Below are 14,474 nucleotides of genomic sequence, written 5' to 3' on the forward strand. Positions count from 1 at the left end.
ACCTCTATGGTGCTGCTGAGACGAATACTGGTTAAAGACTTCTGCCGGGCAGCCACCTTGTCTTCACTACATACGTTTACAAAGTATTACGCCCTGGACGTCACCCGTGGGGCCGATGCTCACTTTGGAAGGGCGGTTTTGCAGAACCTTCTGCTGTGAGAGCTTTCATCCTGCCTCCAACAAAAGTACTGCTTTCGGAATCTCTCTGATGTGCTCCCCTGACTCGACCCACCAGCGCCACTCCTCAGTCCTCTTTTCCGTGTCGACGGGAACGGACCACTTTCACCAGCGCTCCTGGGTTAGGCCTCCGGCTTTGTAATTCCACACGCTTATCCCCGGACCAGTATTCTTGTCTCCTTTTTTCTTTTCAATTATCAGGTACTGCTTTGTCCTCTGGCGCCAGGCTCCTCCCCGGCGCATGTCGACGATGGCGGCCTTTAGCTGGTAGTCCAGCCTATGAGGGTCCCTTCCCAATGTCCGAATCCCCCCCCCCCCACGCGCTCTACCTCAGCGGCCTTGGCCTAGACCACGGCTTGGACGGCTGTACCACGCGCAATGACTTGACTCCATGCATGCTCACTAACCCACTAGCCAGGTGGCGGGAGCTCTTCGGAATATCACCTCCAGAGGACCTCATAGCGTTTGTGAAGCAGAAGACCAGGCCCAAGGTAGGTGCCCTGTTCTCCTCTGCACCCCGCACAGGTGACTTCTTCCCAAGGAAGGGCCAAGATGGAGGGACCCACCAGGTCCTAAGACCAGCAACAGCACGAAGGCTGCTCCAGCTACCGGGCAAGGGGTCGCAAGATCCTACCACGGCTACCTCTGAGGGGGCCACAAGGCTCTATTACCAGGTCCCAACCCAAGGGGCTATGCCCCAACACCCATGTCTGAGGGGGCGCCTGCACGCAGCACTACCAGCAACACTGCTGAGGGCACTCCGCTTACCAGGTCTTGTTCTGAGGTGCAGGGTAGGCCTCAACCACTACCGATCAACGTACCGGTGGAAGCCGGTCCCTGCTCAACTAGTTCCACGACACAGGCACGTGGCACGGAGCAAATCTAAATGGCCGCCAGGCCAGACAAAATGGCGGGTCACCCGACTCCTTTTCCCGTCGGAGACCAGCCAGGGGAAAAAACTTCCAGATGGGATTGGTCAACTCCCGTCACTTTGTCCACATCCTATCCATCCACTTCTCAGGGCTGATATACTTGGCTCTGTGCTGTGAGACAAAGCACTCCCAGGATAAAGCAGCCTTGGGGCCCGAACCCTATGCCTATACCATCATGCACTCCTCCGGCATTGAAGACAGGTTCTTCGAGAAGTTCCTCACACTCATGAGATCTCCACAGATGGATACCATCCTCCCTCCTGCTCAGCCGCTTGCACCCATGGCTCCGCCCCTGGCTCCAGGCATGTATCGCCTCAGCAGCCTCCGGCACTGATACTCAACACGCCACAGCTGCCTGCGCCCAGCACTTCTCTGGCTCCCCTGGACCCGCAGGACACAACAGTGGACACAGACGACGACGAGGAGGACCCAGACACTCCATCGTTAGCCAAAGCTTTTCAGGAACGGCTGGCGGGCCTGGCTGAGTACCTAGGAATCCCGAAGCCACAGGTGGAACAACCGGAGGCGGGGGTGCTGACTGAAGTTATTTCGCTATGCCCTAGTGCTAGAACAGGAATCCTGCTTCAGAAAGACCTAGCGCTTGCCAAAAAAGGATGGCTCAAGCCACACTCTACCCAGCCTACCAAGGCGGATCGGTGGCGCACTACGCCCCCTGTCGAAAAGTTTTCTGAGCAGCTGACACTGAAATGGATATCTATCTGATGAGGAATCTGCGGGATAAGCATCCATAGAACTCTCATTCATAGTAAATGGTAAAGCGAAATTATCTTAGGCGGTTGCTGACAGATCTAATAGGAGGCTTAGCGTAGTGGCACAGTATAAACGGATGTAACCGGATACTAATGATAGTCATACATGGTCATACTTAATAGGCTGCCATCATAGATTCAAAGCAACAGTCTTATTCCACATGCAGCAGCGAAAGTGCAGAACTGTACCACCTCAGCCTTGTTTCACAAACACATAGCCATATATCCCGTTTCGGTTTGGTGGCTTTTGTAAAGTGGGATAGCCACATTTTCTCCCGCAAGTCCTTGTACTAAAAGAAAACAATGTATCAGCAAGCATGTTGCATGCTCCTCTACAAACAGATATGGTCACTGAAACCATGTGTTTGGATATTGAATATTCCAATATTGAGGATAATTCCCTTTTGCCATTTGGGCAGGGTGCTGGGCCTATCATTGGGGGGAAAAAAATCTGCAACCACAACAGAAATGGCCAATTCTCCACCCTGCCTATTTATTAACCGAAAAAGTCAGGTTCCTTGACAGTAGCTTTTGCTCGCATAACTACTTAAAAAGCCAACAACAACTGCGTGCCGCCAGAAAAAGGACTCCTCCATGACGAGTACAAAAGCAGATGGGGAAGCCTTCGCAGTTAGGCCGGACATCAAAATTCATTTCTGGGGTCTTAACAGTTCATTCTTTGTAAATTCAAATACAATTCTTTGTAAATTATGGAGCGAGCAAAGGAACTACTCATGGAGACACAACCGTGGGTGGAATAATAATTTGGTTCCTGTCCTGCACAGGTCCTTTGAGCTGGCATTTCTGCAGCTAATAAGGCTCCATACTTGAGAATTTTCAGTTTAATAGAACTACATTATCAGAGTATATGGCCAACAAACTACTGTTGCCATGTGACTGTTGCATGCATTTCACTTTTCCCAAATCCACATGCTCTTGTTTTTCATATGAACTTCCCCATTTCACAAAAAGTAAGCTTTCGATGTGCATGTGCTAATTTGTCACATTTGTTGGACAATCGGTGTGATGCTGGAAATGCATTGGCGGGACAGGGCCTCGCTGTTCTTGTCCTATACCTCCATAAACTGTGTGTTCTGCTTATTTTCTGCACAGGAGTCCAGTTTGGACCCCCGACAGTGCAGCTCTTCCTTTAGTTCTTGGTGGACAAAGACCCATGGGAGATCCTTGGGGGGGGCATCCATGGTTAGATGTACAACCCTGTACCACTAGTTTGTTTTGGGCCACGTGTGTTGCCAACAGAGCAGGTTATGGGCTGGTGGCAGCTACATGTTGATGTGACAGTGACTCTAGGTCTAGGTGTCATCCATTGTTGGGATACCTAGGCCCTGTCATAGGAGTCAATGGATTCCTATGCAAAGGCAAGGTGACCACTGGTGGCCTCTTGGTTTCCTTACCCCCTTGTTTCTCAACGTCCTGAGAAGCCCTGGCACTGTTCCCTTTCCCTGAAGGGTTATTGGGTGTAAGGAGCATATATGGCTCTGGGGCTGCCTCCGGCCAGACTGTCTCGAACCTTCCCAGGGGCTGCTTGTTGTGGGTACACCCCTGGATGGAGCATACCTGAATGGAGTTAATAGTCTATATACATTCTGTGTTGTGGGTATCTGCTTTTGGTTGTGTGACACAATGCTTAAGCCAGCTCTGACAAACTGGAATGAATGCAGGGCTGGTGCACCAAAAGGCTGGGGAGTGGCCCCCAATCCACATTCTGTGTTTTGGGGTCTGAATTTTTTTTTGGGTGAATAGCCTGTCAGCCTGATTGGATGCTGCCTGCATGAGTGCACTTGTATTTGATTGGCTGGCAGAGCCTGGCTCAGCCTGATTAAATGGGGGGGGTGTAGTATAACGGGGCCTCACCTCATTGTCGGAAGCTGTAACAAGAAACCTGAAGCTGAAGTCATCTTAAGCTTGTATCCTGGAATCGAGCTGGAGGAAGAAGTCTGTAGCTGCAGATCTTCAAGCAATTTCGAAAGTTGCTGTGTAGACTCAGGGACTGAACCAAAGAGGGCCTGTATAGGCAACCTCTTACCGAGCTATGAGCTAACATCGTGCAGCTGCTGCTCTTCACCCGAAGTGCCCTGGAAGTCAGTCCTGTGTGCCTGTTGTTCAGAGAAGGGATCTTTGTGGGCCCAGAAGAAGTCCCTGTACCTCTTGCAGCCAAGAAGTTAATCTGTGTCGCCCAAGTTCCGGAGGAGTGCTTGTGACCCCTGGAAACTAGGTTGCAGAGTATCGCCAAAAATAGCTCTTACCCTGGCATAGTGCTGCTAAACACCCAGAGCTGCGAAATTCCAAACCATTGGAGAATCTTTCAAGGGGCATCGCTGACATAACATCTGTCCACTTGTCAATGCCGGAGAATGTCCAGGGTCGCCTGGCTTCAGTGGAACGTCTGCCGGTGGGTTTCCCGACAACAAAATCACAAGGGGACCTCCTGAGTGTCCATACTTGGTGAGGGTCAGCAGTCCAGTCTGGTGGTCATGTCCAGGTCTCCAGAAGCCATCCTGAGGTCTGTGTTGCGACAGAAACGAACGGTGGTAAACTGCAAAATCCCCAAACCCAGCACCTAATTCTACCACTGCACCTGTCGTCACCGAAGTTCATCTAAGGCCCCCAAGGGTCTTATCTCCTTCAGCCATGCCTTGTCAGGTCCACAACAAGTTTCACCTTTGTGGGACATCCACAGCCGGAGTAACGACCCGACAAAGGAGACCACAGCAGGAAGGTGCTGTCTTTCCGGCACTGCTTGGTTCCTTTCTTCTTCTCGCCATCAACATCCCAGCGACTCGTTCTTCCAAAGGGGGTCCATTCTCGAGGGGTCTTGTCGAGTAAGGCCAAGAAACTCGGCCACTTCGCCTGCCAAGGCACCCAAGGTACTGCGACGAGTAAGAGCATCTTTCATCCTCTGGAATCATCCAGGGGTCCCAGATTCGTCTTGGATCCTGGTCTCCTGTGACTTACCAGGTACATTGAGGTAGTGGATCTTGTAGAAAAGGATGAGCATTATTGAACATATTTTGACTGGACTGTAATATACAAGATAAAGTACACCTTAACTTTTCCCTTACAGTTTGCCCAGGTGGGGGGGAATCCTCACACAGTATTCTCGATCTACTATAAAGAAAGTATTCTTCCAATGTTCCTAATCTAACCTGCCTTTCTACAGTAATACCTATGCCATTCTCAAACGCTTTCATTCCCGTGCTTTTTAATAACTGTCAGCAGTTGGTGCATCCTAAAGTGAATCTAAAGTATATTTTGGTACCACATAGATGTGTATATATTTACTATTATTAGAATAGTGTTGCCCCGAGTACAAAGAGTTATTTGTTAATGTCTGCATTTACTTGAACCTTATTTTATAAAAAAATAATTTATCACATGACACAGTGTGTGGACATTCCTTTGTGGGGGCTTGGAGATTCACTGTACTTAAGAACCAGCCTGCATCATCTCAATTGAGTCTCTCCGCACCTGGTTGCTCATCCATTGCTACGACATAGAGAAGCTTTGCTCGGGTGCTCTGTGCCTCTACCCCAACTGTATAGGGGGTAGAAATACAGATGCCCCTCTCCAGTATTTACAATCAAGAGTACTACTTAATCAAGTGTGATATTTCTGTTAACCATTCAGTATGTATGCTTGTGCTTTGAGTGGGTTGTCAACCCTATGTATACTTCAAAATCTAAAGGAAAACCTGATTTATGGTGAAATAAGCTCAAGTCTTCTTGAAAAACAGCCACCAAAACATCTGAACTAGCAAATACTACACTGCCACCAAATCATATACTCCTACGTCGCATCCCCTTTCCTCCATCCTTGTAGGCATCCCCCATCATGGGTATGGTACCGGAACCTTTGGAAGCGAAAACCTGAGCTTGCCCTTTGATTCTCATACGTCCCGTCTCCTTTCCTCCATCCTTGTGGGCGACCCCAACATGGGGCCGGTACTGGAGCCTTAAGCAGTGAAAAATTGAGCTTCCCCCTCAAATTTAGTAGAGCGCGTGGGGGCGTGGGAACACCCTGCCAATGCCCTGGCCTACTGCGCCTCGCCTCAGTCCCTTGTTCCGCACGGACTGTGTTGGACCTGGCAGCCAGCGCAGATACTTTTTTAGCTTTCCGCTTGCTCCCTGTTTGTTTTTTCAATTATTATTTCACTTACCTTCGGTGCCTCGCCTCCCCTGGTGCATGTCGCCCGCAGGATGCTTCACGGGGTGTACCTCATGTGACCACTGGTTCCTGGCCGCGAACTCCCATGCCCTGTCTTGAGTGCTTGGGGCCCAACAATTGCTGGGACTCCTGTTCGGCCTCCAGCGCACTCAGTCACAGGGCATTGAAGAATCCTTTGTCACGGTGGAGAGAGATCTTCCACACTTCTCCTCCGCCCCACCTTAAGGACTTTGTCTCCAGGACCTCTCGTCAAGACAAGGTAGGCCCTCTCTTCAGCGCAGCGACTCCTCATGGTTCCTGGCCGCCCCAAGCCCTCTAAGGCTACCGGCTTTCAAGCCGAGGTGCCCGTAGACTCTTCCGTGCAGTCCGGGAACAGACCTGAGACCATCCAGGCTACCGACCCCAAGCTGTGAGGCTCAAGGTCCCTACCAGGATATCCTCGGAAGGACGAACAGGCTTCTTCTACCCCAGGAGGTAAGGAATTGTCGAGTGCCACCTGCAAGTGTCGTTCCTCGGTTAGATCCAGCACAGCTACCGGCACAGGTGCCAAATGCTCTCAGCCTACCGGAGCTTGTGCCAAGGTCGTGAATCGGGGCGTTACGACTACCGCCCGGCCGAGGGCTAAACGCCTACCAGAGTGATCTCTGAGGTCAACTCTTCTGCTTCAGGTACAAAACAAAAGCTGTATCCTCTCGTGTTTGAGGCCTCTCTTGGCTCAGAGCTTTTGCCCCCTCCCACACAGGGCATGGTACAAGGCTTTAAAATAGCAGAGCGGCACGTGGCAGAGCCTACCTTGATGTTGGCCATCTTGGATCCAGCTCAGGGACCACCGTGCTTTTGCCAATCAAATGGGCTTTGCAGGATGAGCCTGAGCCCAGCACCCTTCCCTCTGGAAGTGGCAGTGGATCCTACAGTGCATGTTTTTGGTCCCCTCAGGGCTACATCTAATCGCTGCCATATGGCTGTACGCACCTGATGCCTCAGCGCTTTGACCAGGACCGGGGGACCAGCACCTTGCAGGGTCTGGCATTTAGGGATCCGACTGCTTTTTCAAGGGCTTCCTGCTCCTCATGCAATCCCCTCAGATAAAGGGGCTCCTGAAAGACGATATGAAGGAGCTCATAGAGCAGGTGGTGCCTCCCCGACCCCTCCTCTGGGGTGGTACTCCATTTTCTCCTGTGCTCCCAGTTCCGGCCCATCCTCCAGTTCAGGCCCCAGAGGTTGTTCTGTCACCCCCCCCCCACACCCCTCCTACTGTACCGCCAATGGCTCCCCTCAACAGCCGTTGTGCCTGTGTGCGACCCTAAACTTGGGAGGGGGAGACTCCACCTCACCTGTGTCCCAGGGTCCGTATTCCCCGGGTCTGTAAAAAAAAAAGGGGGGGGGGTCAGACAATGGCGATTATGAACCCTCAGCATCCGTGAAGGCATTCTATGACTGCCTTCAGGGCCTGGAGTTTTTGGGGGGTCCCTCTACCCATGGAAGCCCCTGAGGAGTCGGCCGTGCTAGCAGAGGTCTTGGGTAAATGCACCACGTTCCGGTCTGGCAATCCCCTCCAGAAGGCTGTACTGCAGGTTGCGCGGAAGGTCTGGAAGAAGCCCAGGGCCAACGCCCATATGAACAAGTTGGACAGTAGTTTTAGGCTGACACACGAGAGCCAATCATCCTTGACTCCAACCTGCAGCCCCATTCCTCTGTGGCGGCTGCGGCCTTGTTGTATTCTAACCCATTGTCTTCGTCATTTTCCTCCATGGTATCCACCTCCAGTTGCCTCTCCAAGGAAAGTCCTTGGGAAAGCGCTGTTACTCCATCTCAGGACTGCATTGCTGGCAAGCCAACGCGGACGCCCTCTTGGCTGTGGCTAACCAAAATCTGTGGTGGGAGTTCGTGGAATTTCAGCCTGACTTCCCATCGACAAGCAAGCTTCCTTCAATGGCGGTCTGGAAGATGCCCAGATCATTGCCCAGGACCTCAAGAAGTCATCGGTCTCCCACATCGACACAGCCAGCAGAGGGCTGTGCCTTGGGGTCGATATGAGAAGGAAGGCATGAATGCACGCCACAACATTTTCATCTCATCTGCAGGAGCGGATCCTGGATCTGGCGGGGACCTTTTTCATTTGTCGGCCAATGAGGAGTTGACAAAGAAGAAAATCTCCACTCAAACCGGCAAGTCCTTGGCCATCCTGACAAAACCAGGCCTGAAATCCTTCCCCCAGTCCCAGGGTAGGACTGAGTTTAAACCCTGCGCTTTCTCTGGTTTCAAGGGGTTCTGAGACTGCAGTACACGGAAGCCTGACAGGTCGCCCAGTGACAACAGGAGGAAGCAGCAAAGGAGTTTGCACTGGTTTTTCCGCTCCCCTCTCTGCCCCTGATGGCCAGTAACGTCAAGGTCAGGGAACTCAGCTTGCCTGTGGGGCGGGGGGTGTTTGGCTCCAGGACACATGGAAGCATCTCTTCAGCAACCTGTGGATGCTCTCTGTAGTCTCCAAGGGCTTCAGTCTTCCTCTGCCTCTTCCATCCTCCCCTTTGTCAGATACGGAGGTCCTTTCGCTCTTGGAGATGCAGGCGATAGAACCGATTCCTCTTGTAGACAGTGGCTTTGGTTACTATTCCAGGTTTTTTGCTGTACCCAATAACAACCAGGCCAGCCTGAAGGTAGTCCTGGACCTGTCCTTTCTGAATCTGTCTTTACTGCTGGAATGCTTCAAGATGATTACTCCGGTGCACATAGCTGAGTCTCTGTGTAGGGGACTGGATGTGTTCCCCGGACCTCAAGGATGCCTACCTGCATGTACCCATATATCAACCGCATTGGAGGTTTCTGCGGTTGATGATTGTTGAACCACTTTCAGTACAAGGTGTTGCTCTTCAGCCTGAACTTGGCCCCTCGTGTCTTCACAAAGTTGATTAATGCAATGGCGTGCCTTCTCTGCTTGGAGGGCCATCCTCTATACCCTTACTTGGACGACTGTCTGGTGAGGGCGGGAATCGCCCGAAGGGGTGGTGCACTCAGGACAGAGACTAGCATATATCCTTCATCAGCTGGGGTTTTCCCTCAACCGGAGAAAGTCAGTTTTGCCCAACTCAGGAACTGGTCTTCCTAGGGGTGCGTTGGAACACTACCCTTCAGCTGGTGTTTCCTGTGCCCGAGAGGCTTCTGTCCCTCCGCAAGGCAGTGCAGCACTTTCTGGCCAACACAACCACATCAGAATCGTGGTTCCAGCACATTCTGGGCTGAGAACGCAGGAGGCCTGATGGCGTCCTGCATTCTCACTGTACAGCACTGTGCCTCAAGATGGCGGCGCCTTCAGCTCCACCTGGCAGCCAATTGGGATCAGGATACGGGGCCTCAGTCGGACAGGATCCCCTACACCTCTGCTCCTTCTACCTGATCTTCGCTGGTGGCTGATGGATGGCAATGTTTCAGTGGGAGCCCTCTTCACGCTACCCTGGTGGTGACAACGGACTGCTCCCTTTGGGAATGGGTGGCTACTTTGAAGGGCTATGTGATTTCATGGAGCATGGTCCAGGACGGAAGCCCTCCTACATATCAATCTGCTCGAGCTCAGGGCAGTGGACCTGACCCTCAAGGCATTTTTGCCCCTCATCAGGGACAGATCGATTCAGGTCAGGACAGAAAATTCTACTACAATGTTTGTCCTGAACAAGCAGGATGTCACCTATTCCCACCCCCTCCCCCCCGCATCTGCATGGTGGCGGTTTTGATCTGGGAATGGGCCCTGACGCAGGGGATTTGGATTTCACCAGACCACCTGCCAGGGAACAGCAATGCAGAAGCGGATCAGCGGAGTCCCTTGGGGTTCAACACCTACTAGTGGCAGTTGCACAATGACTCCTTGTTGCCCCTGTTCCAGCGCTGGGGGTTCGCTGACCTGGATTTGTTAGCCTCTCCTCTGAATAGCAAGTGCCCCCAATTTGCCTCATGGGCAGGTTGGTGGCCACTGGGAGACACTGTCCAGATCTTTTGGCACAGCTGTAGTTGGGAATTCCTGCCCACCCCTTCTGCTCCAGCGGACCATCCGCAAGTCCTGGACCACTGGGGGCTGCAGCCGTTCTGGTTTCCCCCCACTTGCTCATTCGAGACCCTGGTTTTCAGATCTGCTGCAGTTGTGCTCCCGGGGTCCCGTCCATATTCCTATCCCCAGCAGGGGTTTCCTGACACAGCAAGGCAGGGAAGTGAAACATCCAGACACAGCCAAACTGGCCCTAGTGGCCGATCAGCTGAGGCTTCAGCGTGCGCAATTCTCAGATGACAACTGGGACATCATTGAGGAGGGCAGGAGGCCCTCGACACAATCCCAGTTTAGGAGTAAATGGACTAGGTTTGCCGTTGGGCTCGTGACAAATGTCTGGACCACGTTACCTGTCCTCTGGATGACATACTGGCATTTTCAGCACACCTGGCTCGTTCTGGAGTTCAGATGGATATGTGCCGCACTTAGGTGGCGGCCATTGGGGCTTACAAGAATTCCCCTGAGCATGTGTTTGCTGCAGCCAACCCAGTGGTTAAGACCCACCTTAAGCGGTTGTCTGGGCTTTTTCCTCCAGTGCATAAGCCGCACCCGGTCTGGGACTTTGTTGCGGTTCTTGCAGCTTTGCCGCACAAGCCTTTCGAGCCGATGGCCTCTATGGACTATCTGCTTGGTGACACTAAAGACAATTTTACTGGTGGCCTTCACGTCTATGCGCAGGGTTAGTGAGCTGCAGGCGCTGTCCTTGTGCAAGCCCTTCACCGTGTTTCACGACAAGGTCATCTTGCGCACTCATCCAAACTTCTTGCCCACGGTGGTCTCCTGATTTCTTCTGAATCAAGAGATCTGCCTGCCGGTGTTCTTCCCGAACCCGCAGTCAAGTGGCAGAGAAGGCCCTGCATTCCTTAGACCTCAAGGACGTCCTTAGGTTTGATCTCTCTCGGACAAAATCCTTCAGCAAGTCTGAAGTATTGTTTGGGACTTTTGGGGGGCTCCTCAGGCTTCCAAGGCTTCCGTTGCATGGTTCAGGCCGCCTCAGAGGCATACACGGTCACAGGCAAACCTGTCAGCAAGGCAGCTACTTGGGCAACTCCGTCAGCCTTCTGTAAGCACTACTTACTGGGCAACAACTCCAGGCACGATTCAGAGTTCAGTCAGGCAGTTCTGATGAACTTTTTTGCTTCGTCCTAGATATGAGGCAGGTTGTCCCAGCTCCACCCTATGGTCTTGTTAGTTTCAATCGCCCACAAGGATAGAGGAAAGTGGACAGGACGTACGAGGATGCCCAGGGCTAATATGTATTCATCGTAGCCAGATATCTAAGCATCCGATTTGTTAAGAGGGGACTGAGATGAGGTGCCAGAGGGCAGGGCCTCAATGGAGCGATCCCAGGGCTAAGGCTATGCTCCTGCACGCTATACTAAATTTAAAGGGGAAGCTCAAACTTTCACTGCCAAAGGTTCTGGTACCGTTCCCATGTTTCGCGACACCCACACGGATGGAGGAAAGGGGACTATGGACTATAAGTACTCTAGTCACTGTGGTGATTAACTTTATTTCAGTCATTTATTTTTGATGGATACATTTGAGGCATCTGAGGACCATGTTTTGAAATCTTAAAGTAACAGACTTTTGCAAAGTGAGATGTGCACCAGGCCTCTTTGTGTAGCAAGGTTGCGAACAGCTGTGAAGAGGTTGAGCAAGAGCAAGGACTGAATACTGCACTTGGTGTGAAGATGCATGTTCATTGCAATCCACATCATGCATCGTTTTTAACATTTGTAGTGTATTTTGGGCTTAGTTTAAACCATTAAGTAAAATGCAAGACTAATACAAAAGGTTCTCACTGCCTCAATTTAACAGATTTAATTTTTTTTATTCTCCAAACATTCTGCAACTTCTTAAGTGAGGATTCAGCCATCCTAAAATGTTTTGTTTTCATGCCACTATTCTTTTGGCATACAGTGAGTTTTTGCAAGTCTCATAATAAATCGCAGGAATGCCCAGCTTTGTAATTCATAGATGGCTATAAATTGTATAGATTTAACTGTTAATGTGTCCTTTTGTTTTTTTGTAGAAAGGGTTTAGTGGGAAAGTCAGTTTAAAAGATAGCAAATGAGACATAGCCAAAGGAAAAGGTCATTTTAAATTAGCTTTGATCTTTTACTCTATCCCTTGTAGCTTTAATTTTTAAAGTATGCACCAGATGGCCTTTTGTTTCACAGAAGGGAAGGGAGATGAGAAAATTGTGTGCCGTGGAAAATCTGGCTCTCAATGGGTTGTGGGAAACCACCTAAACCGTTTCATTCTGCGACAGGGATTATGGTCTTCTCTTTTTTTAATCCTTCTAATTCTTTTTCTTCTCCATGTTTAGTTAAGAAAGTCAAAAAGACTTTCAGATTCTTCAGACTTGGGAGCACAGACGAATGAAACTATTGAAGCCACAGACGTAATCGCAATATGCTCTCCTAAGTACAAAGATCGGCCACAGATTGCAAAAGTTATGAAAAAAACAAACCATGGTTACAGTATTCAATGGATGGCAGGTTCCTACAGTGGAGTTTGGACTGAGGCAAAACGGCGTGATGGACGAAAACTGGTGCCTTGGGTAGATAAAATTAAAGAATCTGATATTATTTACAAGAAAATTGTTCTAACGACTGCTAACAAGTTAAGTAATAAAGTTGTTCAGACTTTACAGACTCTATATTCAGCCAAGGATGGAACTTCCAGCTAATGAACTTGTATATTCTGGCAAAACATCATTGTGACACGTAAGAATGGACCCTGGGGAACAGGGAAAAAAGAAGGAAATGTTTAGTTAACATTTTTGTCTGAGCGCGCCCTTCGCTGTTGTGCAGCTGAAGCATCTCAGTTCATTTTTACTCCCACTTGTATTATAGTTTAACAAAAAATAGTTTATATCTTGGGGAAAAAAGTTTAAAATAATAAAGTAAATGTTGGAAATGAGTCTGTTAATGTTCTTAATAAAGTGTTCTTGGAGTTTAACCTAGCAGAGTGTGGCTTTCTTTAGCTTAGCCCAGTTTGCAGGAAAGCATTGATTTTCCAGGCTGTAAAATGGTTGAATCTCCTGGATCTATATATCATTTATTCTGTTGAAAAAAACATTCAGTATCTTTGACCTATCTGCAGGAGGAGTTTTTGTAAATGTAGATTTTGATGTATCATGTCACCCTGAAATAATGCAAGAAAAGGGATCCCCAGCAAATCTGGCGGAATGAATACTGCAATACGTTTTATTTACTTCTGTTACTGGTCTGTTTCCATTTGAATTTCTTATTGTACAGATATCTTTAAAATCAAATGATTTTATTTTAGTCATTTTTGTAAAGTTTAGTATGTTGTTTTTCAAAATGGAGCGTAAAATATTGTTTATAAAATTTGTATAGTCTGACTTATTATTCGTTAGAATCTTAACCCATTTGAAGGGTGCAAGCAAACTCCAGGTGTTTATTGTATTCTGCAATATTTAGTATTGACTGTATATGATTTAGCACTGTGCCAAACACATTTTCAAGACTACGTTTTGATATAAAAAGATATTAGTGTATTCCTTGTATGCTTCAATTTCTTTCCACTTCTAACCAAAGTTATTATCATTTAGCCAGTAGTGTAAAATTGTGGGAGATAACAGCAGGGGTGTCTAGCCCTGGCATATGTTTCTTTATGGGTTACAGGTTGGTATTAGTTTGAAATGTTTGCCTGAGGTGCAAGACAGCTTCCAGTAGCAATTGCCTCAGTGTGTTGCTTATCGTAACAAATGAATGATGCATTGTATCACTGTTGCCTGTTTATACAATTAGATTTTATACTGTTTAGATTATATTTCGACATGTTTTACTGTTAATATTTATTGTAAAAATGTTTTTTATACTGTTGGTTCTTTATAATTTATTACGGGTCGTGGAACATTTTACAGACCTATGAAAGCTCATTTAAATAGTCTTATCGTAATACAACCTACATTGTCTAGTGTACAGCAGTTAATGATATGCAAATGTTTTCTACCATTTAAGTTTTAGTCCATTTTTTTATGAATGGCAATGGTACTATCAAATGTATCTTTGTACAAAACATTAAAAGGAAAAGATCTGCAACTAATGTAAATAAAACATTCTTCACTATCTGAATTATTTTGGTTTTCCCCTTTATGAAACTGTTTCAAGATGTTATTTTAATAGCCTATAACTGGGAAAATTAAAACCTTCGGCATTGCAGGATTCTGTAAAATTGATTCATTTTCAGCAATGTCCTGATGTAGAACAAACATAATATTGTTTGTTACAAAATTGTTTGTACATGGTATCGAAGTTAAAGTTAAGTTCTTTTATTTTTTTATTTGTGCATATAGTTTGAAAATCTTTAACACTACATAATGAACAGACCTAAATCAAC

General features: G+C 48.5%; 1 protein-coding gene across 1 annotated transcript in view; it reads left to right on the forward strand.

The window, feature by feature from the left end:
- Positions 1 to 14,209, forward strand: part of NIPBL (NIPBL cohesin loading factor) — a 2,053,700-nt gene extending 2,039,491 nt beyond the window's left edge. The window contains exon 47 of the mRNA XM_069627143.1: positions 12,433 to 14,209. Within this exon, the coding sequence (XP_069483244.1) occupies positions 12,433 to 12,795 (363 nt within the window). The 3' untranslated portion in view covers positions 12,796 to 14,209. The remainder of the gene's footprint in view (positions 1 to 12,432) is intronic.
- The last annotated feature ends 265 nt before the right edge of the window (positions 14,210 to 14,474 follow it).

This window comes from Ambystoma mexicanum, chromosome 6p, assembly GCF_040938575.1.
Source record: "Ambystoma mexicanum isolate Mex_15411 chromosome 6p, UKY_AmexF1_1, whole genome shotgun sequence".
Taxonomy (NCBI): Eukaryota; Metazoa; Chordata; class Amphibia; order Caudata; family Ambystomatidae; genus Ambystoma; species Ambystoma mexicanum.